The 25,862-nt window shown below is 37.6% G+C and overlaps 1 protein-coding gene across 1 annotated transcript in view; it reads left to right on the top strand.

Moving 5' to 3' along the window:
* The window catches only part of ADGB (androglobin), a 149,655-nt gene that overhangs the window by 84,756 nt on the left and 39,037 nt on the right, over positions 1-25,862 (top strand). The window contains exons 17-26 of the mRNA XM_039230921.1: positions 839-941; positions 2,672-2,813; positions 4,169-4,283; positions 6,992-7,159; positions 11,600-11,735; positions 12,468-12,602; positions 14,832-14,925; positions 20,586-20,720; positions 21,232-21,385; positions 24,797-24,984. Of these exons, the coding sequence (XP_039086852.1) occupies positions 839-941; positions 2,672-2,813; positions 4,169-4,283; positions 6,992-7,159; positions 11,600-11,735; positions 12,468-12,602; positions 14,832-14,925; positions 20,586-20,720; positions 21,232-21,385; positions 24,797-24,984 (1,370 nt within the window). The remainder of the gene's footprint in view (positions 1-838; positions 942-2,671; positions 2,814-4,168; positions 4,284-6,991; positions 7,160-11,599; positions 11,736-12,467; positions 12,603-14,831; positions 14,926-20,585; positions 20,721-21,231; positions 21,386-24,796; positions 24,985-25,862) is intronic.

Here is a 25,862-nt window from a genome sequence, read left to right as displayed (position 1 = left end):
AAATAATATGAAAGCTTTTAATGTATATTAACAAATTGGTTTAACACACATACCATATACCATCAATCAAAATTATGTGGAAGCACCAAGAATTTAAGAGGCAATAAAAGTGCAGTAGTCTCAAAGACCAACCTTAGAGCTGATAAATAGAGAGACCTACTTTTGAATCTCAGTTTTGCTATTTGCAAGGTCTGTGACCTTTGGAAAGTTACTTACTCTCTTTGTGTTTCAGTTTCTTCATCCATGATTATGGATATTAATAGTGCCCATATATGACGGATTGACTATCATGTTCATATAACCCTTACGTGGCTGTCCTTAAGAGAAGTTCTGGTTACTCAAAATTCCAATCTGGTTCATTAGTGTGCGTTGGCTATATTTCTAAAGATCTTGTAAACAAAAGGAAGAAAGGGTTTATATCACATGCCATCCTATAAAATACCTTAAGACATCCCCATTAGACATCTCCATTCTCTGTCAAGGTTACTTTGTGGCCTATTTATCAGAGACCTATATTTTCTGAGCATTGTTCAGCCAGTCTCTTCCATTTGTTATTTCTGGGAAAAGCCTATCCCTTTTCTTCACTCATGGAGAAGAGCTTTGACCCCATCTGATAGGCCAGCCAATCTCACGCAGGTCCTATGGACCCAGCTTCCATAGACTATTGTCAACATTTACCCACTGTGATTTTCTACATTATCATTAAAGCTGGAAAACACTTTTGTGGTGTCTAGAGCACAGTAGGTTCTCTATAAATATTAGGTATAATTATTAGAAGTGGAACATACACCGTTAACAGACCAATATTAAATTCAATGATTTGTCCGATTTCTTGCAGTTCTCAGATGAGCGTGTGTCCTACTATCTATTTGTGGATAGTCTGAAACCTATTGAACTGCTGGTTTGCTTTTCTGCCTTGGTACGATGGGGAGAATCAGGAGGTAAGCGGGCTTTGAGAAAATCATAGTCTGAAATCCCAGCTCACTTTCATTCAGTCCAGGAGAAATCCAAGATTTTTAGGCTCTGGGTGAAGGAGACTATTTCCTCTCCAGAGTCTCTAAGAGAGTCACCCTTACACCACCTCCTAGGATTGTCTTCCTCCTCAGGCGTCATGGTTATGCTCACTCTTAGCTCCTGATCCTCGCCTTGCCGTGGTCCTATGCTCACATCTTCAGCATGCCTGGCCATTCTGTTTTCCCTTCCACCTCTGCATATCATCATTCTTGAGTCTTTCAAAATCCATGGAAAGACATGCACTTTTTCTTTGATTTGACAATAATGAAGGTGTTTTCCTCCATCCCACCCTGGCCTTGGTTTTCATCATTATACTTGAAAACTTACCTGCCAATAACTACATTCCCTCAAGCATCTCCATTTCACACTCTGACTACACACCCTAATGCTCCAGTTCACTATTTCTAGAACCCCTGCTTCTACAATCCTTTGACTCCAATGGGAATACCATCCACTGACCTTCCCACTTGTCTCTATTCATCTGTCTCCTCATGTCCTTATTTCTCTCATCTCCCTGTTTGCATGGCCTGCCGTTGTAATTGTAGCCATGGACACACCTCAGCATCATTGCTCTTCTTACCCTCTCAGCTTACTGTCTTGGCAAAATCTCAATACTGGTTGAATTCAGCGGATGAGCTCTGCATCTTATGTGCGGTGCATCAGAGCACCAATGAATGTGCATCGACTGAATGTGACTGGAGAAAAACTAACTCTATCAGCTAGCCCCACTTTCAGCTGAGGGCCACAGATTTCAAAATGGCCCCCGAAGTGCTGCCAGCACTTTCCTGGTTCACGCATTCCATTGGAATTCCATGTGTGTACAGGTGTTTCAGGTCATGTTGTGTTCTTACATCCTCAATTTGAGCATTATCTGGAAATAGGGTAAAAATATAAAGTCAGGTTAGTTCTGGAGATGTAATATACAGTAGAGTGACTATAGTTAATGATACTATATGGTACATTTGAAAGTTGCTCAGAGAGAATCTTAAAGGTTCTCATCACAAGAAAAAAAATTGTAATTGTGTGTGGTGATAGATGTTAACTAAATTTTCATGGTAACCATTTCACAGTTTATACATGTATCAAATCATTGTGCTGTACATCTAAAACTAATACAATGTTATGTGTTAACTTTGTTTCACTGAAATTTTTTTTAACTTAAGTGTTTTGGCCTTGGCTACCAATGAAGAATGCCTAATATTCTTTATTCATTTTAAGACGAACACTTAATGCTAAAATTAAATTTTTGTTAATGATTTGTTATTTCTACACATAATTAACACTAAGAATCCAAAGTAAAAATGTAAACAATGGGATATTTCGACTTTGCCTGGCCACTTTCTTAGGAAAGTCTCTTAATTTCCCAGATGTGTTTTTCCCCCTTTAAAATTGCATCTAGAGGGGTATTGTGATTTCTGCCACAGATAATAGAAGTGACGGGGATGATTCTGAGGAGGAAAACAGGACAGAGAGAAACACCTGAATCCCATTTCAGTATTATTTCCAATAATTATCTACCCAGAATAATTTCTCTGGGTTCTATGAATATTTTCAGAACACCTCTAATTCCTGATATTATTATTATCATTACTAGTGTTGTGAAGTGAAGGCCAGCTATAGTCTCACAGTTAAATTTCCGTATTTCTTCCTTCCCTAGCTTTGACAAAAGACAGCCCTCACGTAGGGCCTGGACTGCTTACAGTGGAATCCCTTGCTTGGAAATCTCTGAAGCCACGAGATCTTCTTATGAAGATTCATACATATGCTACGAAGGCTACAGTGGTCCGGCTGCCTGTTGGGTATGGAGTGACTTTGTTTTTCCCACATGAAGAGTTTTTGAAGCGTTGTAAACTGCTGGCTACCTAATTATTAAACAATATGGGATCTAGGATATTGTTTCCAAAAGTGATTTCATATGGAACAGATCTATCATTATGATTCTTGAGAAAAATAACTCTAAGTAAACATATTGAAGAAAGGCTGTTCATTGAATCTCCTTTTGGACGACTCATGATTGCCAAAGATTGGTAATTTCTTTGGTAAAGAATAGGGTTTTAATCAGCATTTTAAAAAATCAATTTATTAAGCAATCCTTTTTGTTTTCTTCAGAATCTGATATTCCTTGGCAAGAACCATTTTGTTTAAAAACAGATTTTTTTCCTACCAGTCTATAGTTTTACCTTGTTTTTAATCTTACCTATAGCTTTATTTTTAATTAAAATAAACTTGGCTCGCAGATCATATTTTCCATTTTAAAGAAAATATGCATAATCAAAAAGTTTTCTTGATTTTGATGAATAAATTTCAAAATATTACCTCATATTTCAGATGAAGTGAATATTTTTACTGTTTCCCAAGATCAATCATGTTAATTCCAAGTGATCAATGAAAAGTGATGGCCCTTATAAAAAATAAAGCAACACCTAAGCAGAAAAATCAGATGCTAACATAATGCATGGCAAGCATCCAGTCTTCCTAGAAAATAATAAATTTTAAAACTTCAGTATTTCTCACATCTACCTTTAAAACCCTGGCATAGAGAGATTCTCCCAGAAGTCATTATTCTGTCTGAGTGCTAATCTGCTAAGACAACCAAGAACAGGAAATTAATAAAGAACCTGCTTATATATATCCGGACTGTTTCCCCACAAGGCCTAACCTATCAACATGTATGTTTTCAACACTCTCTAAGTACTCAATAACTGGGTGGGAATGAATGTCCCTGCTCTCAGCGACACCACAACCCTGGTAGGAAAGACACAAACAACACACATAAAATGATTCATGGGTGAGAAAGTGACTATGAAATATACAAAGCCCTATACCACTGTGAATTATTGTTGTTAGTGAAAAATCAAGAGGAATCACTTGCATTTGGGACTGCAGCATATGGGAGATATCTCCAGCATGTGCAAGTTTGTCATTTAGCATAACCACATTTTGTCTTAGTTGATTAATGCAATATAGATTCCATGATCTCTGATGATTCTTTCAGAGTGAATATCCAAAAGTCTTTATCCCACCAGTGTTAAAGAATTCGACTCTCACTAATGTCTGACTTCATCTGAGCATGAGCTGTCATCAAATGACTAGCAGAGGTAAGGACTACAGCCAAGGAACCCCTGGGTCCTCATATATTTTCCATTCTCTTTAGGAGACACATGCTGCTCTTCACTGCATACTCCCCCGTAGGGCATTCCATACATGTCTGCAGCATGGTGACTTTTGTCATTGGGGATGAAGATATCGTGCTACCCAACTTTGAGCCGGTAAATTTTAAGCAATCGTGATATGTGTGTATGTGTGTGTGTGTGTGTGTGTGTGTGTGGCTTATTTTCAAAGGTTTGGAACTAAATAATATTCCTATTTTTTTATTCAACTTACTCGTGTTTTACCTTTTAAAATGGTTAAGTATAGGGGCGCCTGGGTGCTCAGCTGGTTAAGCATCTGACTTCGACTCAGGTCATGATCTCACAGTTCGTGGGTTTGAGACTCACATCGGGCTCTGTGCTGACAGCTCAGAGCCTGGAGGCTGCTTCAGGTTCTGCTTCTCCCTCTCTCTCTGACCTTCCCTTGCTCACGCTGCCTCTCTCTCTCTCTCAGAAATAAATAAAACATTAAAAATTTTTTAAAAATAAAATGGTTAAGTACATTCTGTAGGAAATCTTCCAAAATGACATGTACAATAAATAGTCTACACTCTGTAGGAATGCAAATAAAATAATTTTAGTTTTTCTCCAACAACTGCATTCACTTCTGCTCTGTGGAATCCCAACATCTCAGGTAGATTGGTCCTTGGGAATATATAGAGGATCAGTACAGTCCTTTCCATGACAGCTTGAAATTCTGGAATCATATACTCCTTGTACCCCTTCCTTGGCCTAAGAAATTTGGAGTGTTTGTCTCCGGGATTAGGGAGAGTGGATCCATGGAAAGTCCCGTCATTCTTGTTCATCTCCTCTTTCCTCGGCCTCCTCTTGGTGCCTCTTGCACCTCTGTTCTGATAGTGTCTGAAAGAAGAAACGAGGTAAATGGATCCAGCCTCTCCCCTGAGGTCCTGTCTCAGTTTTAGATGTCCTCTAAAAGGCATCCTCTTTAGATATGTGGGCCTCTGCTTTTGGAGGATCAATTTGCATGGGACATTCCCAGTGCACAATTCAGTTTTATACCCTCCCCCAACCCATCTCCGTGTAGCACAGCCTCTTATTAGTGAGGTGAGAGCCTCTCAGCCAGTCAGTCAGTAACTCTCTTGGCCAAGGTAGCGGCAAGATAATTCCAGGGCAGCTCTTTCGTGCTAATGTTGCTGTGGCCCAGGCAGGCTCAGTCATGGATTCTTGCCTTTCTAGGCAGGGGTGGTGCAGGATTCCCCCGTGACAGCCTCCTCCCTGCTCCTCTCACCACTCCTCTCCCTCCTGCACAATAGAAGGAAGAGCAGCAAGCCCACCTTATAAGTACATGTCTCTTATTCCCTTAATTATGTTTATTCTGCTTTTTCAAATTATGTTTTTCATCTTTGTTTTGTTTAAAAAAATAAAAAAACAATTCTGCTTTAAGTTGTATGGATTATCCAGCCTGTTTTTTTCTTTAGGTGACTGAATTTCATAGGTGTCTAGTTATTTTGATCTGTGAACTCGTCTTTTCCTGGGATTATCAATTCCTCCATCTTGTAAAAAATACTGGGGCTTAAAGCCAGATCTTATTCTTCTTCAGTTCTAATGAGGAAGCAAGAGGAGATAGACTAGTTCAAGAGCAGAAAGACTCAAGGTGTTCAGAGCCATACATGACCATGCCCAGTGCTGCTGCTTGACCAGACATCTTTTCCAGTCCTGGCTTCACCTCAGGGAGAAATACCATTGAGAAGAGGCTTTCTGTAGGCTTTGGGAGGTTGGGGACAAGGTAATAGGATAGGAAATGCATTAAGAGGGCAAGTTAGTTGCATCTGTCTTCATCAGCTTGCCCCAAGCCACGAATCGCTACTGTCCAGGCAATGGCTGTTGGGCCATTCCTCAAAATTTCTGCAGAACCAAGGAGCAGTGATGGCGGCGTGGTGCTTCCTAGGAAAGGGGGCAAAAACAGACTTCACAAATTTTTGCTCTAACTTCACCCTCTTTGTGCTGTCTCAAAGCACCCTCTTCAGTTCTTCCCCTACCCACCAGCTACCCACCACACACAAATCAAGATAATCCGCAAACTCCTTAGGTTTCTCTATCTCTCCCCACTTTTTGGTTTGAACTACAGTTTTGCAATTTGACATTCAATCCCTTTTTTTTCCACCAGTTTTATTATTGAGATAAAATAAGCAAATAAAATTGTAAGTTGTATAAACTGTACATCCTGGTGATTTAATACACATACATATTGTGAAAGGATCCCCATCATCTAGTTAATTAACACAACCATCACCTCATGTACTTACCTTTTTTGGGGGGGTGACAATATTTAAGTTTTATTAACAAATATCTATTACACAATATAGTGCGATCCACTATAGTCACTATGGTTTACATTTAGATAGATCTTCAGACCTTGTTCATCTTATAAGTGAAGGTGTGTACCCTTTTGCTAATCTCTCCCAGTTTATCCCCTTATCTTTTCAATCTCCATCACTATCTCCCTGAATTCTTCTCTGCTCATCCGTTCTCCAATCACACACAATTTTGTCAAACTAATTCTTAGACATCCTTCGGAACTGAAGCTGAATATTGGTACCACAGAGAATGTCCCCTAGTTCCCAATATGAGGTAGGTGTTCTTCCTATGTGTTCTCACTACAGCAGGAAGTATATCCCTTGTTTTATATCTTTGAGATCACAGCCTCTAGCAAAATGCCTTGAGCAAGTAAGCCCTTCATAAATAACTATTGAATCAACCATATAAAAGAGGTTTATCATATTAACAGAAACTAAACTTTTGTAAGCTTAATTATAACACTTAAATAAAAAAAAAGTGAGGCTGGCTGTTTTGCTTTCTCTTCACAGGAGAGCTACCGATTCACAGAGCAGGCTCTAACAATTTTTAAAGCTGTTGGAAATGTTATTGCTAGTTTCAGAGATAAGACTAAACTTTCTGCGGCTCTGAAGGATTTACAGACAGCTCACTACCCTATTCCCCTCCACAATAAAGAACTAACTGCACAGCACTTCAGGGTAAGCATGTTGAAAGTTATGATAATCCTAGAAGGATATTTTTATTTGAAAAAATATATCTTATATTAAGTGGCTCCCCAAATTCATCCTTTAAAAAGATTTACATATATTTCAAAGAGAAAGAGAACGTGCAATTGCAAGTTTTCTAAAGTGATGTCTAAGAAAAAGGGAAGGAAAGAGTCTCTTCCTTTATTTTCCATAGAGAATTAAGCCTTGGTTTTGTAATTTGTATTTGTCCTTATAGCAACCTTGTCTTCTATCTGGACAGCTCTACTTGGGACACAAGTCCCTCCCAATGGAGAACTGCTCACCTAGGGCATGGGTAATCTACAAGAACTACCTGCTGTGATTTACTCTTGAACCAATATGATTGCCTCCCTTCTGTGAACTCTCTCATCCATTCTTGAAGGTGATAGCTCTAAATGGCTTAAAGTGGTATCCACAAGCTCTAAAAATAATCAAATGATTAAATCATCATATGACAAGAAACCTATGGTCTCCACTGCTACAGTCAACCCTAAGGCCGTAGTTGGTATTTGACATCTCTCCTCTACCACTCATTCTAGATTTCCCATTCTTCCAGCCAAAGTTTCAGCTGTTCTAGTTGCCTGGTGGGTAACCTAGACCTTCAATCCTGATGGGTACAAGACCTTGATTGCCTTAATCTTTTCAGGCTGTGATTAATCATTCACTGTCGAAGCACCAAGAAATATCTCAACAGGGGCGCCTGGGTGGCTCAGTCGGTTAAGCGGCTGACTTCGGCTCAGGTCATGAGCTCGTGGTTCATGGGTTCAAGACCCTCATTGGGCCCTGTGTTGACAGCTCAGAGCCTAGAACTGGCTTTAGATTCTGTGTGTGTCTCTCTCTGCCCCTCCCCAGATTGCTCTGTCTCTCAAAAATGAAAAAACATTAAAAAAAATAGTATCATGATAAATTCGGACATAATTCTTCCTGTCCCCATTATGCAGCAGAAACCCTAGTACTTTATGACAATCAGGGTAAATTCTTCCTCCACCCCATTATATTAGTTCCTTTTTTCCTATTTGTATATCAGGATGAGGAGCTCAAAGCAAGAAGACATGTATCATAATTTAGGTTATTGTTAATCATACCATGTTCCCTGATGGAAACATTCCCTGCCATTCATCCCTAGGAATTAGGTTCTCCAATTTAGCAAATTACCTGTTGGGACAGAGAACACTAATAATTGCAAATGTGCCTTTGGAAATAACGGTGAGAGAGGTCAATCATACTTCCAATTTTTGAATCCCAGGCCTGTATATATTCACTTTCACAGATATAGCACTACGTGAGCCTTTGGTTCTGTCCATATATACTATGCCATGAAAGATACTGTGTCAGTTTTTCAGGGCATCATATTCAGGCTGGCTTCTTAGCTGAGGCTTTTATATGCCATTCCACTTTACCAGGAATCTTATCCATTCTTTCTGTGATATATATTAGGACCATTGAGTCCCAGACATTTCTTAGTAGTTAACTCCTCTCTGTATGTGACCCTTTGTCCAAGGGGATCTTAGGCTGGATCTGATGTTTGCAAATCAGATTTTATGTAACTTCCCTTAGCTCATGGTGCTGACAGAGGCACCAAGGAAAGATAAAACAAACTCATAATTGAAGTAAGTGTCAATTCTAGTAAGGACAACCGCTATTCCTCCTTGACAGAAGCCCATTGATACAAACTTGCCGCCAAATGGCTGACTGGACTCCCCATAGGATGGTATTATGTTAAAGTTTCTGCTACTAACAGGTTAGACAGCTAAGCCTGGGTGAAAGAGAGCTCAAACTGTTGGAACCATTCATATTTCCTGTCCCTGCCATCAAGATTACTTGTTCATGAGTTTGTTGTTGCTAGGTCAAATCTAATATGTAAGGAACTTTTGTGCGTGCATCACTTACACATTTTGGTAGTGAAATGAGTTTATATTTTTAAATATTTTTATATCTTTATATTACATAGTTATGTGACAGTTTTCAGAGAGCCATGTCCCATAAATCAATAGACTCCAAATTTGTCTATCATAAACAATTCCAGATGGATCAGGTGCAGAATTCTGTAAGTATCACATAGATAAGGACTCTCTCACTAGTAAATAACATTAGTGTATTATCTGGGAAGCCTTTCATTAGCATGTTTACAACAGAATTGGGCCAGGTGATCTTTATTTCCCTGGGATGCTCAATTCTCCTACAGATCTCTCTCTTACTTCAGATCCCTATCAAGCTTATGGCCTTCTAAGCCACTCAATAAATGCAATGGAATAATATTTCCCAAAGCAGAATATTCTGGGTCCCACTCCAGAGAGGACTGTCAAGTACTGGCTTCTTTCTTAGTTGCAGTATCTTATCCTTTGGCTTATTGGGCGTGTCCCAGCATGCCTCATCCTCTGAATCCCTAAAATCTCCACGGAGGTGGTGAATCCATGAAAGTGTGCAAGGTTTATTCCCCACTCTCTAGCATGCATGCGTCTTAATCAGGAAGTAATGGCCCCTTTCTGCCCACAGGTAGCACAGAGTAATATCCTGTAGAACTCCAACATGATCAGAGACTGCACATTCAAATGTAACAGAGGAGGATTAGTATAATTGTGTACTTTTCTTATTTATATATTAGATGTTGAAATATTTAGGATATTTTATTAGCATATCACAAAAAACATATCTAACTCATTTAAGTCATAACAAGAAGCTGGATATATTAATTTATGATAAGGATACAGGGAAATCTTGTTGACATCTCAGGATAGGAATGACACAGTGAGGAACTTCAAAGAGCATATAGATAGCCCTTAGAACTTACCTTCTTCATTTTGTTTTCTCTCATTCACATGGTGTCTCTACCCCTAAGTGCATATCATGGAAAAAGTGGCCCCTGATTTACATCACTTTTCCATATGAGGCCAGTTTAGAATGTCTTGATCCTGATTTCAAATTATTCAGCCAAAGTAATAATGATTTGCTTAGCTTGGGTTAGATGGTTGCTTGCAGGCTTGGCTGCCATTGTCGGCTGATGGAGAAGCTACAAATACAGATTGTAACATTAGGTCTCTGTCTCTAAATATATGGGGAAGGGTGAGGTATAGTCAGAAAATATGGACGAAGCAGGAAGTACAATAGTTATAGGCCTTTGAAGGGCACTGTATTTCACCAAATCGAAGAAGTACATTTCTTTTCACATTTCAACGTCAGGAGGAAATCAGAGTATGTCTTATAATTGGTGGTTCCTTACAATCATTGCTGGCCAGGTGGCCTTCGAATTTTTCCGCCTACACCTGGACTTGTTCATAGGGTCCATATTGTCACCACTTCAAAAGAAATGTGTGTATTTGACAAAAGCCTAATCCTTGGGGGAAGAGAATTAAATGACATTATTGAGCCTCTCAAGGAAACATGAAAGGAGAAGGAATTTCCCCATACCAGACTGAGCCCCCCAGGGCACAGGGGAAGAAAGGGAGGGAGAGGAGACATTAATAAAACTCACCTTAAACAGTGCCCCAGGTGCCTGATATAATCCACCAAGCACATTACTCCCAGCGGACAAATAAATAGCTAACAGTAAGCAGGCAGCAATTCGCTGGAGCTTGGTTGTTTTTCTTAGTGGCATGACTGGGTAAATGGAGTCCCTCAGTCTATCAAGACAAAAAAGGTGAAAAAGACAAAGTTACATAGGAAAACATGAATGTTAAGTATTTTCAACAAGTGATCTACAAGATTTTGAATATGAATGTTTTCAGAATACTTAACCATCTTATGTAGATTATTTTATTTTTTCACGTATGCTGAAGTGTGATATATGATGAAAAATGTCTGTCTAAATAAATCTAAAAGAGCTTTTTCAATAGGAAGTGAATACTCATTGATGAACTTAAGAAAGTGATAAAAACTCTAAACAGCATATTTTCAGTTTTGGTAGCACATGAAACCATAGTGGGTCTTATTGGAATGGTGTTATAGAATCAATGAAATAAAGTATCTAACTTGCTGAAGCACATGGGCCAGGTTTTTCACCTTACACTATATCTCTTCAACCAGTTATATTTTGTGAGCATACATTATAAACATTGTAGTGATTAAGTGTTATGAAATTGGAAATAGTCAGATGAGAGGCACCTGGCTGCCTCAGTCAGTGGAGCAGGTGACTTCTTATCTCAGGGTGTGGGTTCAAGCTCCACCACATTGGGTATAGAGATTACTTAAAAAAAATAAATGAAGTCTTAGAAAACAAAATAGTCAGATGATAAGTAATTTTGAGCTCTTACTGGGTGAATGACACTTTGAGGTCTTCTGTTATATTGTGCATCTGAAAAATACGTTTTCTTTTTTTTTTTTTGAGAGTATCTAAAGTTCTTTAGAGCCTCTCTGGCTAGGCCATAGCATTTTCCTGGTTTAAAAAAATGTACTAATGTATTTTATCTTTTTCAGGTTTTTCATATTTCTTTATGGCGCTTAATGAAAAAAACTCAAGTAGCAAAACTTCCTCCCAACTTTAAATTTGCCTTCCGTGCTTTGGTTCTGGATTTAGAGTTACTCGATTCCTCCTTAGAAGACGCTTCTTTAGGTACTGAATAATTTTAGATATTTGTTTGACAAAGGAATTTCTAGCCTTATATAAGACAAACAATTTGAGAAAAGCCCAAAGTTTTTGTGGCATAAGTAGACTCTGTACCGACAGGCGGAGAATTCAAGCCATGCCCTGGGAAGCCCATGGGCTCCAAGAATCTGCCATGTGTCCACAACCTCACAACCTCAACCTTCTTCTTCTGGCTGTCCCTATGCCATTTAAACATTTTCTTTAAATTTTGAGAGAAACTGCTCACTACGTCCACAGAAGAATGAATAGTGCGTGGCTCACTCGGGTGTCAATATTTAGTGTTCCCTTTCTCCAGAAAGTTTACATTCTATAAAAGGACCACCTGCAGAGCACAATATAAAATATAAAGAAAATTTTTTTTAAAAATGTTTTATTTATTTCTAGGAGAGAGAGAGAGAGAGACAGCGTGAGCAGGGGAGGGTCAGAGAGAGAGGGAGTCACAGACTGAAACAGGCTCCAGGCTCTGAGCTGGCAGTCAGCACAGAGCCCGACGCGGGGCTCAAACCCACAAACCGCGAGATCATGACCTAAGCCAAAGTCGGACGCTTAACCGACTAAGCCACCCAGGCGCCCCAATATAAAGACAAATTTATCATTGTGGCACTTTCTATGTCAGGGGACTTCAGCAGTTAAAAGCATTGAAAATTTGGGAAGGGATTAAATCTAACCCTCAATCCTGAGGTTTTCTCTTTCCAGCAGAATGGTTAGACGTGAAATACAGTGTACCGGTAAGTGATAAAGAATATTCTCCTGAGGAAGTAGCAGCAGCAATTAAAATCCAAGCCATGTGGAGAGGAACTTATGTCAGATTACTTATGAAAGCTAGAACACCAGGTATGATTTTTCTATCATTTATAAAATGCCCTTGTGTATGTAAGAATGAATATTTGTGTGTTAATGAAAAGCATTTTGGAGTTCTCTTACTTTATGATTTGGCTATTTTTTTTTTAATTTTATAAATACTAAAATGCTTTGAGATCAGAATACGTGTCAGCTCACTCACTTTTGTTTTCAGAATTTGGCACAGTGCCTGGCACAGAGTAAGCATACAACAAATATGTGCTCGAAGAATGAATGAGTGAGTGAATGATCAGCTATGATTTCCCAGTCTATTATGAGTTCTTTATTTTTTTTTTTTTTTTTTTTTTTTTTTTATGTTTTATTTATTTCTAGGAGAGAGAGAGAGACAGCGTGAGCAGGGGAGGGTCAGAGAGAGAGGGAGACACAGACTCTGAAACAGGCTCCAGGCTCTGAGCTGGCAGTCAGCACAGAGCCCGATGCGGGGCTCGAACCCACGAACCGCGAGATCATGACCCAAGCGAAAGTCGGACGCTCAACCGACTAAGCCACCCAGGCGCCCCGTATTATGAGTTCTTTAAAAGATCTGCTTCTTTATATATCTCCAAAGCCTAGCAGAATGCCACAATACTCAACTTCAACTAAGCCATGGATGTTTTTACATTTCTAAACCATTTTTCAAAGAAATGAATGAATGAGTAAATGAATGAATTGGATGAAAGAAGCTTTCACGTATCCATGTGACATATATTTAGAAAGCACAGAATGCATTTGAAGTGTATTCTATTAAATCAACTTATTTATTTATATATAATAAACTGTTTTTGTGAAAAGGTTTATTTTATTTTAGCTTTTAATCAGTTTAAAACAAAACACTGCAGAGGTACACAACATATTTAACCATTTTTATTCTGCAATTTTTGTTGATATTTCCATGAGAAAAGCCTCATTTCCAATAGAATTAATTCTTTGTATATAATGAAACATTTTGTTGTGACGTGTTTCTATTTGAAGTATTGAATGAGAATAATCAAAATGTTCACATCAGCAGTAAACACTGCAGATACACAAATGTAAGATAAATAAACCACATTGTAGGGGTACCTGGGTGAGTCAGTTGGTTAAGCCTCCAACTTTTGCTCAAGTGATGATCTCACAGTTTGTGGGTTTGAGCCCCGTGTGGGATTCTGTGCTGACAGTGTGGAGACAGTGCAGAGGCTGCTTTGGGTTCTCTGTCTCCCTCTATCTCTGCCCCTTCCCCGATCCCGTACGCAAGTATCCCGTATGCAAGTATGCATAAATAAACAAGTAAACATTAAAAAAAGTAAACAACATTGTATAGTTGTGTGATGGAAAAAATATACTGTTGCTTGGTTTTGAAATTATTCTATTAGAAAAAGTAAAGATAAATATATCAAATTAAATATATAGTAAAATATCCATTTTGTTGTCCACATATTCTGTAAAAATTATATTCAAGCAATGATTTTCTTTCTCTTTTGAGAGACAAAAACTTGAATATTTTAATGTTTTAGTAGTTGTTTGCATTACTTTCATGCAATGGATATTTATTGAAAACCTTGGGCGCACAGCACTGTTCTAAATTCTGACCTTTTTCAAGTCACTTAAACTGACAGAGTTTCTGCTTTGATGGATCTGTGTTCCAGTGGGGGTAGGCATATAAGAGGCAAGTAAATATATTAAGATATCAATTTCAGGTACTGGTAAGTACTGTGAGGAAATTAAAATAGGATAATTTAGGGGAAAATGTCAGTTTCCGGCATGTTAAATTTGAGCCATTTACTATGGATTTGCATTTTTCTTGCCAAATCACCTACTCCCAAACCAAGGTGGATTATGGAATGGAACTTTAGTGGGATCCCATTATCCACTGTTTCTTTTTTTGAAAAATGGTTGATTTTTTTTTCTGACATCAGAGCTCTCATAAGGAACTTTTGGTGTGATAAAAGATCTCCTGATATAAAACTCTTTGATGACAATCTTCAATTAGATCATGATTGAAATCTAATTTATGATTTTTACACTAAAGATGAAGTGAAACAGCATAAAATGGTGAGCATAGCTGTTGGCAAGGAAGTTCATAGCTTTATATTTTTAACATGACTTTGCTGCTAATAAAGCCTATCGCTTTGGATAGCACCTCATGAATTTCAGCTTCTTTATCTGTAAAAGGAGGGTTTTGAACAAGATGATCTTTCAGGCTCTTACAGCTTTTCTATTGCTATTTTTAATGGTTATTTTTAGGCACAAAGGAAAATACCAGTGTTGCAGATATTCTTCAAAAAGTTTGGGCTATACTGGAACCTAATACAGAACAGTATGCAGTTTCTCTCTTAAGGTAAAGCAATATAATGAATTTTTTTAATTACAGGATCTTTGTGTCCTGTAAGTTCCTGTTCAAATGTGACCACTTTCATTGAATTTTCCTAATCACATACTACTGCTTCTGAACTTCTACAATACTTCTGAAACATTTCTATGCTGCTTACTTTTTTTTGTTTGTCTTAATTATACTTAACTAAAACTCTAGGCAGAAAGCCTCTGCTCTCTTGAGCAAAGTTTCTTGAAGTCTGTGGTGTGGAGATGACCAAGGTCAGAGTTTCTGGGGGAGGGGATTCCAGAAAACAATTACAGTTGTCATTTGAAATCTCTGGAGGTCAACACTCTAAAAATAGAGGTAAACCAAAAGTAGACCGAGCCTCAGCTAAACTGTACTATAGCCACAAACCATATCTGAGAGACATGATAATCTGAACAAAACTAAGAGAAATAATAATATATATGATTTACACACACACACACACGTACACACACACATAAAAGTAGACCTCCTGGTGATGTTGGAGTTAGTGAACAAAATCTCAAAAGTTAACTATAATGGAAATGCCAAAGAAAATAAAGAATATGGAGAAAATAGATCAAATATTTAGATTAATAAAGCACAGTCAAATAGAAATAACATAAATGAAGATTTTAACAACTAATATTAAAACTTATTAGTGGATTTGGGGCACCAGGGTGGCTGAGTCGGTTAAGTGTCCAACTCTTGATTTTGGCTCAGGTTCTGATCTCAAATTTCATGAGATCGAACCCTGCATCAGGCTTTGCACTGACAGTGCAGGGAATGGGATTCTCTCTTCCTCCCTTTATCTGCCCCTCTTCCCCTCTTTCTCTTTCAAAATAAATAAACTTAAAAAAACCTTTTTGGTGGGTTTAACAGAAGATTTGTCAGAACAGAAGAAAAGCTTGGTGAACTTGAACTTGGAGACAGAGCAATAGAAAAGTATCCAAACTGAAGCATAGAGGAAAGTGAGTAGGAAATAAGAAAAGAGCATAAGGGACATGTGGAATATGTTCAGAAAGTTTGCTATTGTAATTGTAGCCCCAGAATGTAAAAAGATAATGGCTGAGACCTTTCCCAAACTCCTAAAACACATGAACTCATTTTTTTTCTGGAGACTCTGCATGCAAACCCCATGCAGAAAGGATACAAACAAAAGAACATCTAGACTCACAGTAGTCAAACCACTGAAAAACAAAGGCTGAGAGAAAAACCTTCAAAGAGCCAGAAATTTAATGCATATTATCTTCAAAGGGCAATCAACCAATAGCTACATATACGAGTAAATTTCATGACCTTAGCAATGAAAAATGTAGAAATTGGGTAAAAGGTTTTAAAGAGTTCTAATGTTATAGCATTATTTCAGAAATGGTATAAGTAATAATTCAGATGAAACTCTAACAGGGGAGGGATGCCTAGTATCCTTTCTAGCAATATGCTAATGAAAAAACTAATGATTGTAAGAAGAATAAGATTAATCTCACAAATCTCCTAGAGAACAGAAAAGGAGGAAACATTAACCAATTCATAATCTTGATTTAAAAAATTCAACAGGGGCGCCTGGGTGGCTTAGTCGGTTAAGCGTCCGACTTTCGCTTAGGTCATGATCTCGCGGTTCGTGGGTTCGAGCCCCGCGTCGGGCTCTGTGCTGACTGCCGGCTCAGAGCCTGGAGCCTGTTTCAGTCCGTGACTCCCTCTCTCTCTGACCCTCCCCTGCTCACGCTGTCTCTCTCTCTCTCTCTAGAAATAAATAAAAATATAAAATTAAAAAATTAAAAAAAATAAAAAATTCAACAAAGGCAGAAAGAAAATGAAATTGCAAACCAATCACCCTCTTGAAATTGCCATCCAATCACTTATTTTTTAATGTTTTATTTACTTCTGAGAGACAAAGAGAGACAGCATGAGCAGGGGAGGGTCAGAGAGAGAGAGCAAGACTCAAAATCTGAAATAGGCTCCAGGCTCTGAGTTAGCTGTCAGCACACAGCTCTATGCGGGGCTCAAACCCACGAACCGTGAGATCATGACCTGAGCCGAAGTCAGACATCCAACCGACTGAGCCACTCAGGCACCCCATAATCACCTTTTTTAATAGGTGCAAAAATATGGAATAAAATATTAGCAAATCAACATTGGAATTAAATAAAAAGCATAATATCTTATAATCAAGTGGGTCTCCCAATCTTAGACATAAAATGGTGGTTTAACATTAGAAAACTTGTCATTTTAATTCATTGCATTAACAGGGAAATGAAAAAAATCATTTGGTCCTGCAGATAGGTTAAGGGAAAAAAAACATTTGATAGTATTTAACACAAATTGAAAATTTTTTTTTTTGTTTTTAGAAAAATTAGACTGGAGAAGTCTTTCACTAATGTGTTATTGGTATCCAGTATTTTCAAAACTTACTACAAACATGATTAGTGGTAAAATTTTGAAAGCTTTTTCTCAACTTTAGAAATGAGACAAAAACGTCTGCCTGACTACTTCCATTCAAGATAATCCTCGAATAATTCTGAGAAGCACAAAATGGCAATAAAGCAAAATAAAAGTTATTAGTATTTGAAGGGAAAACATAAAACCGCCACTGTTTATAGATAATGAGACTGTATATGTAGAAAGTTTTTTAAAAAATCTGCAGAAAAATTATTAGAATTAATGACAGAATTAAGCAAAGTTGCTGGATATGAAGTCAATATAAAATAACAATTGGATTTCCACTTATAGTAAGAGACCAATAGAAAATTATGTATGAAAATATATAAAAATTTTAAATAACCTAAAAATAATGAGAAAAATTTCACAGTGGACCAAATATCAAAATTTTAAACACAGAAAATAAATCCAAATCTTTATAGTGTTTGTGTAACTCTGAGAGTGAGTCTCATTCACTGCACCCTAATCCTGGCTCACAGATACTGTCAATACCTGACCATCCAGCTTGACTAACATTTTGCTCCAGCACATATTTTCTAAAAGGGCTACTCTCAGGATGCCTGGATGGCTCAGTGGGTTGGGTGTCTGACTCTGGACATGGTCTCACAGTCCATGAGTTCAAGCCCTGCATTGGATCTGTGCTGACAGCCTAGAGCCTGGAGCCTGTTCCAGATTTTGTGTCTCCCTCTCTCTCTCTCTCTCTCTCTCTCTCTCTCTAACCCTCCCCCGCTCACATTCTGTCTCTTACAAAAATAAATAAACAATAAAAGTATTAAAAAGGGCAACTCTTTTGCCTAAGATTCCAGTTGAATGGACACGAAGAAAGGACACAACCCTTCTTCTCTAACCTGCCTTTGCACTGTGGAGATCTCTGGGCCAGAAATTCCATGTAGTTTTCATGTAAACGAAGTGTCAAAAACATAAGCTACCTTATTTGGGAGTTGATGTATTTGAGGTGTAGGTGTCTCTGAAACAGAAGAAGAACTATATCGGGGGCTCCTATTCTCTCCAGGTGCTATTTCCACCATGGCCAAGAGCATTTCTTAGAAATTCAGTGAATATCCAATACAGAGGTCATACTCTTCCATAGTTTGAGTTCTAGACCCACATCTTTCAGATGGATGAAACTGATATGGCTGACTGATCTTTAAATTTAAATACGGGGTGATCCAAAGCTACCTCCTCATCCTAGCTGGATTCTCTTATTTGGTCAAAAGCCCATCTTTCAGTATAAGACCTAATACTAACCACAGCTATACTAATCATCAGATGTGTAACCTGGGGTAAAGTCTCTTATTCTTTCTGAAGTTAAAATTAAAATTTTATTAATAATATTTAATATAGGGAAATAATTTTAATATAGGGAAAATATGTACCTCATGTACTATTCCTTTATAAGGATGTAAAGATAAATTAGAGTAACATAAGAAAAGTACTTAGCACAAGCAACAAATTGAGTCATTACAGAACATTAGCTATTATCAATACTGCTTTATTATTACTACTGAATGAGAAACTTTGAGGTCCTGGAGCTTAGGCTTACATCCTGAGATCTTAAGGGGCAAAACTTCCTCAAGTGAACTATAGGCAAGGCTCAGTTTATGGATATAACTTTCTTCCTGTCCTAGGATGCAAAGTTAAAATCTTTCAAGTCTGTCAGGAATATTTCTCCCGGTCATTGAAGATATCCTATACAGTATATCAGGATTTTGATGGCCCTATATGCATTAGAATATCCTAAGGTTTATGAAAAAGTGTGAAATGTATAATGGGAATAGTAGCTGGAATTATCTTAGAATGGTGGCTGGTCCCATTGCAGTCAATTCCCGAGGTAGCCTGCTTAGCTGCTGCTTTGGGTCAGCAAACACCCACATTTGGGTTAGGCCAGTTCCTGTGTGATTGGCAGTGGTGCTCTGCATTGAAAGACCATCACATATAGTTCTTAGTTAAGGTGATCGGGGTCTTTGTCATTTGAGCTGGGATACTTTTCCAAAAGAAACAGAGGAACCACTATTAATAATTATGTCAGGATTATGAGCATACACCAGGATGCCCCAGGCAAACCAGGATATGTGGTCAATCTTGGTTCTCATGACTACCTAAAAGGCTCCCAACTCCCCCAAGGGCAAATCTATCAATTTTCTCCCATCATCAAAGACCAATGATCAAATGAAACATGTGGATCCTACCCCCATAAAACTCTCCATGGCTTTGCTTCTCACTGACAGTACAGGTAACTCGTCTGCCTTCTGGAGAACAAGAAAACCTCTAGTTCTGCCTAGAGCTCTAACACAGAACCATTTTCTATAGCCATGATGGCTTCCATTCCAGCTAATTCCATCGGCATTATTCCAATGACCCTAGATTCCTGGTGCTACTGAAGCTAGATCCAGTTCCTAGCAGAGTGGGAGGGTAAGGACATAAGGATCGTTCACATCACTTTCATCATGCTCTGAGATATGCCACAGCCTTCCAGGAGGAAACATAGAGAAACCTCTACCCATAATTCTTTTAGCCAGTTGCATACACCATACTCTTCTGGGCCAGAAATCCAGAAGGAAAACTCTGACATTCTCCCTTTGTTCATGTCCTTAGTGTTTTATTTGTTTGTTTGAATCCTTCTTTGCAAATCCATTCCTTACTTTATTTGTTTCTTTAATAGTTTATTGTCAAATTGGTTTCCATATAACAACCAGTACTCATCCCAAAAAGTGCCCTCCTCCATGCCCATCACCCCCCTTCCCCTCACCCCCAACCCCATCAGCCCTCAGTTTGTTTTGAGCATTCCCATTCCTTACTTTAAACTATATTCTGGTATCAATTCCTTATGTCATTTCCAGACTTTCAGTGACCTGCACCCAGTTTTATTGCTACTTTTCTTGTTCCTCTTTTTCCTACCCTTATAGCTTGAGTTTTGGTGCTGATTTCCTACCCAGAAATGTTAATTACTTTCTTAATCATGAATTAAGTTCACCTTTGATTAAGAACTTCAGATAGCTTTAGAGATCATTGAGAGACATCCTTCATGGTTGACCTGGAGTGGGCTCCCCTACTTGGGGGCCATGCACCATGCATGAGTCCTCAGCCTTTGATTAAGGACTCAATCCAGCCAACAGCAGACTGTGGTATTTTTTGCTATGTTGCCTATTTATTTTTGGAAATAAAGTTTATTTTAGAAGCTACCTTTGTCGTTGCAACTTAAACTATTTTTACATTTCTAGACTAATGTTTAAAAGCAAGTGCAAGTCTGTTGAATCTTATCCATGCTATCAAGATGAAGAAACTAAAGTTGTTTTTGCTGACTATACTGTGACTTATGCAGACCAGCCACCAAATAGTTGGTTTATAGTATTCAGGTGAGGCTATCATAAATTGTCATATGATGTGAACTTTGAATGGCATGCAATATTCATATGTATAGTTTTATTTATGGTTAGTAGTGAAAATACAAACTTATAGGTTGCTTTCACAAGTTAGCACTTCTTCCCACCTGCTACACATTATTAAGATATTATAGGAATTTTTATCCATGTTTCTTTAAATAAAATATGAAGAATATGAAGTTAATTATTAGAAATTTTATGTGTATTATAAAAATATAATAAATAGACGTGCTTCCTATATAGAAATAAATAATTTCATTTTTAAGTAATATTATTAGGTAAAAGCCACAAGTTACTTATAGAATGGGATTTTTAAAGGGTTTGCATTTATATGGCAAAGTATATTAATAACTAAAAAACAAATATGTACACTTTGTTATTTGAAACTTTATACTTACTTTTTTTTATTTCTTGGCATTAAATCTAATTTCAAACTCATTTTACTATTCATGTCAAGAGAAAGTTCATGCTTTTGTAATTACAGAGAAACATTTTTGGTTCCTCAAGACATGATTTTGCTTCCCAAAGTATATACCACGCTTCCAGTCTGCATGCTGCATATTGTTAATAATGACACAATGGAACAAGTGCCAAAGGTGTTCCAAAAAGTGGTGCCTTATCATTATACCAAGAATAAGGTAGGTGAAAATGTATTCTCCCCATATGATACAATAACAGTGAGAAGTCAGCACCTTGTAAGATTCCAGGAGAAGGTAGACCAGATGTGCTTTCAATCTACTTAAGAGAGGAATAAGGGTCCTGGTCTTTTTCTACAAAAGCCCCATTTATTTGACAGCCTTATGTACTTAACGTGAGTGCTAGAACATTTGCCTCTCAGCTCTCATTTTTTCTTCTCTCCAAAGAAAGTATGACCAAAGTAAAGCATTGGAAATTCTTATTAAAGTCATAAAATCATATAAACTCTTAAAATGGAAATGGAGCTAAAGGATTCATTTAGTCCTGTTATTTGATCAAATCAGCGGGTTGCCTCAGTTTCCCTCTGGATTTTTATTCTATCCCTAAATATTTCAGAAGATTGTGATTACATGGCCACTCCTTACCCACCACCCCTGGGGATTTCTAGGGCTACAAAATTTCCTTAAAACACACTTGACACCTTATTCCTGCTGGATGGTAAACTTTAATCTCTGATGATCACTCAAATCATGTTGCCTCTCTATTTGAATCTCATCTTTGTGTTTTTGGCTATTTTCTCTAAGAGGGAAGGATAACGAAAGGTAGTGTATACCTACTCTGCAAGTTGGGACATTTTTTTTCTAATCCTTCATTCTTTGGCTGGATGATTTTGTACCTCTTCATCTTTCTTTTTGAGCTATGGCTGTAATTGACTTTGAAAGTTCATTTCAGCCTACAATTCTGTGAATTATTTTGCACAAATTAAAACATGAATACTAGTTTATAGGAGTGAATAGTAAATTTTTTAAAAATACTAACTCCATAAAAAAAAACCTAACAGCTCTTTTGAGTAGTTTTAGGGCTTAAAAATATGAATAAAAAATTTTTAAGACTTCATTACAAGTTTTAGTAACAATAAATAAGAGCAGTTTTACGTTCACAGCAAAATCGACAGGCAAGTACAGAGATTTCTCATAATTGTCCTGCCCCCACACATGCATAACCTCCCCCAGTATCAACAAGACCCACCAGAGTGCCACATTTATTACACTGATCACTCTACAATGACACATCATAACCTCCCAAAGCTTATAGTTTACATTATGGTTCCGTGATGGTGCTGTTCATTCAAGTGGGTTTGAACAAATGTAAAATAACATGTATCCATCATTATGGTGTCAGAAAGAGTGTTTTCACAGCCATGAAAATCCTCTGTGATCTGCCTATGTATTCTCCCTCCTCCAGCCCCTTGCAATCCCTGACCTTTTTTCTGTCTGCCTAGATTTGCTTTCCAGAATGTCATTGAATTGGAATCTTATAGTATATAATCCTTTCAGATTGGCTTCTTTCACTTAAAAACATGCATTTACATTTTTTCCATGTCTTTTTCTGGTTTAATAGCTCATTTCTTTTTAATAACACTAGTCCATGGTCTGCATGTATCAAAGTTTATCAATTCACTTACCGAAGGACATTTTGGCTGGTTCCAAGTCATGGCAACTCTGGCTAAAGCACTTAAGAACATCTGTGTGCAGGTTTTTGTATGGACACAATTCAACTCTTCTCTGTAAATACCAAGGAGCACTATTGCTGGACTGAATAGTAAGCATATGTGTAGTTTGTAAGAAACCACCACAGTACACTTCAAAGTATCTGCATCATTTTTTATTCCCACTAGCAGTGAATGAGAGTTCCTCTATGTCCTCATCAGCATTTGATACGTCCAGTGTTGTGGATCTTCACTGTTGTAATGGGTGTGTAGTGGTATCTCATAGTTGTTTGAGTTTCTCTGATAAAGTAGGATGTGGACCACCTTTTTTTGTGCTTATTTGCCATCTGTGTATTTTCTTTGGTGAGATGTCTGTTAATTTTTTTTTTTAAACCAAATTGCTTGTTTTCTTATTGTTGAGTTTTAAGAGTTTTTGTATATTTTGGATAATGGTCCTTTATTATATGTGTCTTTTGCAAATATTTAAATATTATGTTACTGTTACTCAGAAGTCTTGAAGTTGTTTAGAATATTCAGGTTCTCTCTTAAAGGCCTATTACTGGTTTAGCTTTAGACTTTCACTTACCCATATCTATCCTACTATTTTATAGCTCTCTTTTTCCTTCTTAAAATTATTTTCTGAGCCTAGACAAACACAAAATCAGAGTCATATAATTTTGTTTTGTTTCCTTAATGCATTAGTACTACAAACTCACATAATAATGAAAACAACAATAAATCTGTGCATTATACTTTGCAGGTAAAAATACTTTAGCATATATGATTTATCTTCTTTTAGTTCCTTGCCCCAAATATAATGTCAAAAGGTTTTCACTGGTGTAACAATTCTCATCTCATGAGTATTATAATTCTGGTTAATATTCCTAGATGTTTATTGCAATGTGTTGAATTCATTCTGTCTTATGTATTTCTTATTTTTGTTTCTGGAAATTTAAACACTTCAAAGAGTGTCCTTTGCATCAGAAGCAAGGAATCCAAATCTATATTTTTCTTCCTTATTAGAAGTGTCTTGGAGCACCTGGGTGGTTCAGTAGGTTGATCATCCAACTTCAGTTCAGGTCATGATCTCACAGTTTGAGAGTTCAAGCCCCATGTTGGGCTCTGTGCGGACAGCTCAGAGCCTGGAGCCTACTTCGTACTCTTTGTCTCCCTCTTTCTCTGCCCCTCCCCGACTCACACTCTCCCTCTCTCTATCAAAAATAAATAAACATTAAAAAAATAAAAAAAAGAAGTGTCTGGAATTATAAACTCAGAATTGCTTTGAACATCACAACATATCTCATTATGATATCATGCTCTTGCTTCACTGACATTTTGGTCTGCTTGGACAGCCAATTATGTAGAACCGAGTTATTACCCACTATGATGTCACTCCAGGTTTCTCAGCTGCTTCTTTCTGCAACCTGAAGAGCTCATTCCCATACTCACACGTGGGATCCCTGCAACCATATCTGCTACTAACTTGATAGCTTAACTGCAGTTTGGCATTTCAAGGGAATGCCTTGAGCACTCCTGCTTTTCTCACCTTGTAAATAAAAAACAGGGAAATCAAGTAGGAGGTTATTGGGATACTCTAGGATGATGTGATAATAAAAATCTGCCTAAGGAAGCATTAAAAGAATTGAAGGAAAGAAATCCTTTACCAGAGTTACACACTTTGTGTTATAGATTGGGAACCAAACAAACAGAAGTGTTAGAGTTCCTCATCTTTTCCGAAAACTTGTAAGATGGGACTTTCTAAAAGGGATTTCAAAACCTAATGCTAGTAATTTTCGTTTATCAAGAGGTCTAGGATATTTACATATATCAAGGTAATAAAGCATTTAATACTGTGAAGCCATATGTTGTACATTTGAGAGACCAGTAATGGTATGACTTACTTCTGTCTAATTCTTTCCTCTAGAAAGGCTACACATTCGTGGCTGAAGCATTTACTGGTGACACATACGTATTGTCCTCACGATGGAAACTACGCCTCATTGGCTCTTATACTCCACTCCCATGCCTATCTCGAGACTCCCCATCCAATAGCTTCACCATAAAGGAAATCAGAGATTACTACATACCCAATGATAAGAAAATTTTATTCAGGTATAAGTATATGACAGGAGGGAAATACCTGAAATTGGCATTTTTTGGCCACCAGATAGGTGCTGACATATTGTCCTTCAGTGACTGCGGCCAGAGATACACAGGCCTCTAGATACACAAGGCTCTGGGCTTGACTACAGCTAATTATAAATATGTAAGTATATTATTAAGGAAGTAGGGCACCTGGATGATTCAGTCGGTTGAGCATCTGACTTGTTATTTTGGCTCAAGTCATGATCTCACAGTTCATAAGCTCAAGCCTTACATTGGGCACCACGCTGACAACACAGAACCTACTTGAGACTCTCTCTCTCTTCCTCTCTCTCTGCTCCTCCCCTGCATGTGCTCTCTCTCTCTCTCAAAGTAAAAATAAATAAACTTTAAGAAAAAGGAAGTAAATGTCACCTGTAATCAAACAACCTAGAAACGATCACTGTTAGTAACCTATTGTATTTTCTTAGAGTCTTTTATTCTAGTCACAGTTTATCATTATTAAAAGCATAGCATAATTTAAGTTTTGTAACCTGATTTTTTAAAATAAATGTTTATTCATTTTTGAGAGAAGAGTGAGTGGGGGAGGGGCGAAGAGCGAGGAAGACAGAGGATACGAAGAGGGCTCTGTGCTAACAACAGTGAGCCCAGTGTGGGGCTGGGACTCAGAACTGTGAGATCATGACCTGAGCTGAAGTCAGATAATCAACTAAGCCATCCAGGTGCCCCCATAATATGACCTTTTTATTTAACATTACAGTGTACTTACTTCCCAGTGCCATTAAGACATTTTGTAAACTATTGATTACATAGTAATCATTTGTATGAATATACAACAATTTGTGGTAATTTTTTGTTTTTAGTACAAATTTCACGTGTCTATATTT

This window comes from Hyaena hyaena, unplaced genomic scaffold (genome assembly GCF_003009895.1).
Source record: "Hyaena hyaena isolate Hyena2069 unplaced genomic scaffold, ASM300989v1 scaffold_52, whole genome shotgun sequence".
In the NCBI taxonomy this organism is placed as follows: Eukaryota; Metazoa; Chordata; class Mammalia; order Carnivora; family Hyaenidae; genus Hyaena; species Hyaena hyaena.
The sequence above is the reverse complement of the archived record's forward strand: the minus strand, read 5'-3'. Positions and strand labels throughout refer to the sequence as shown.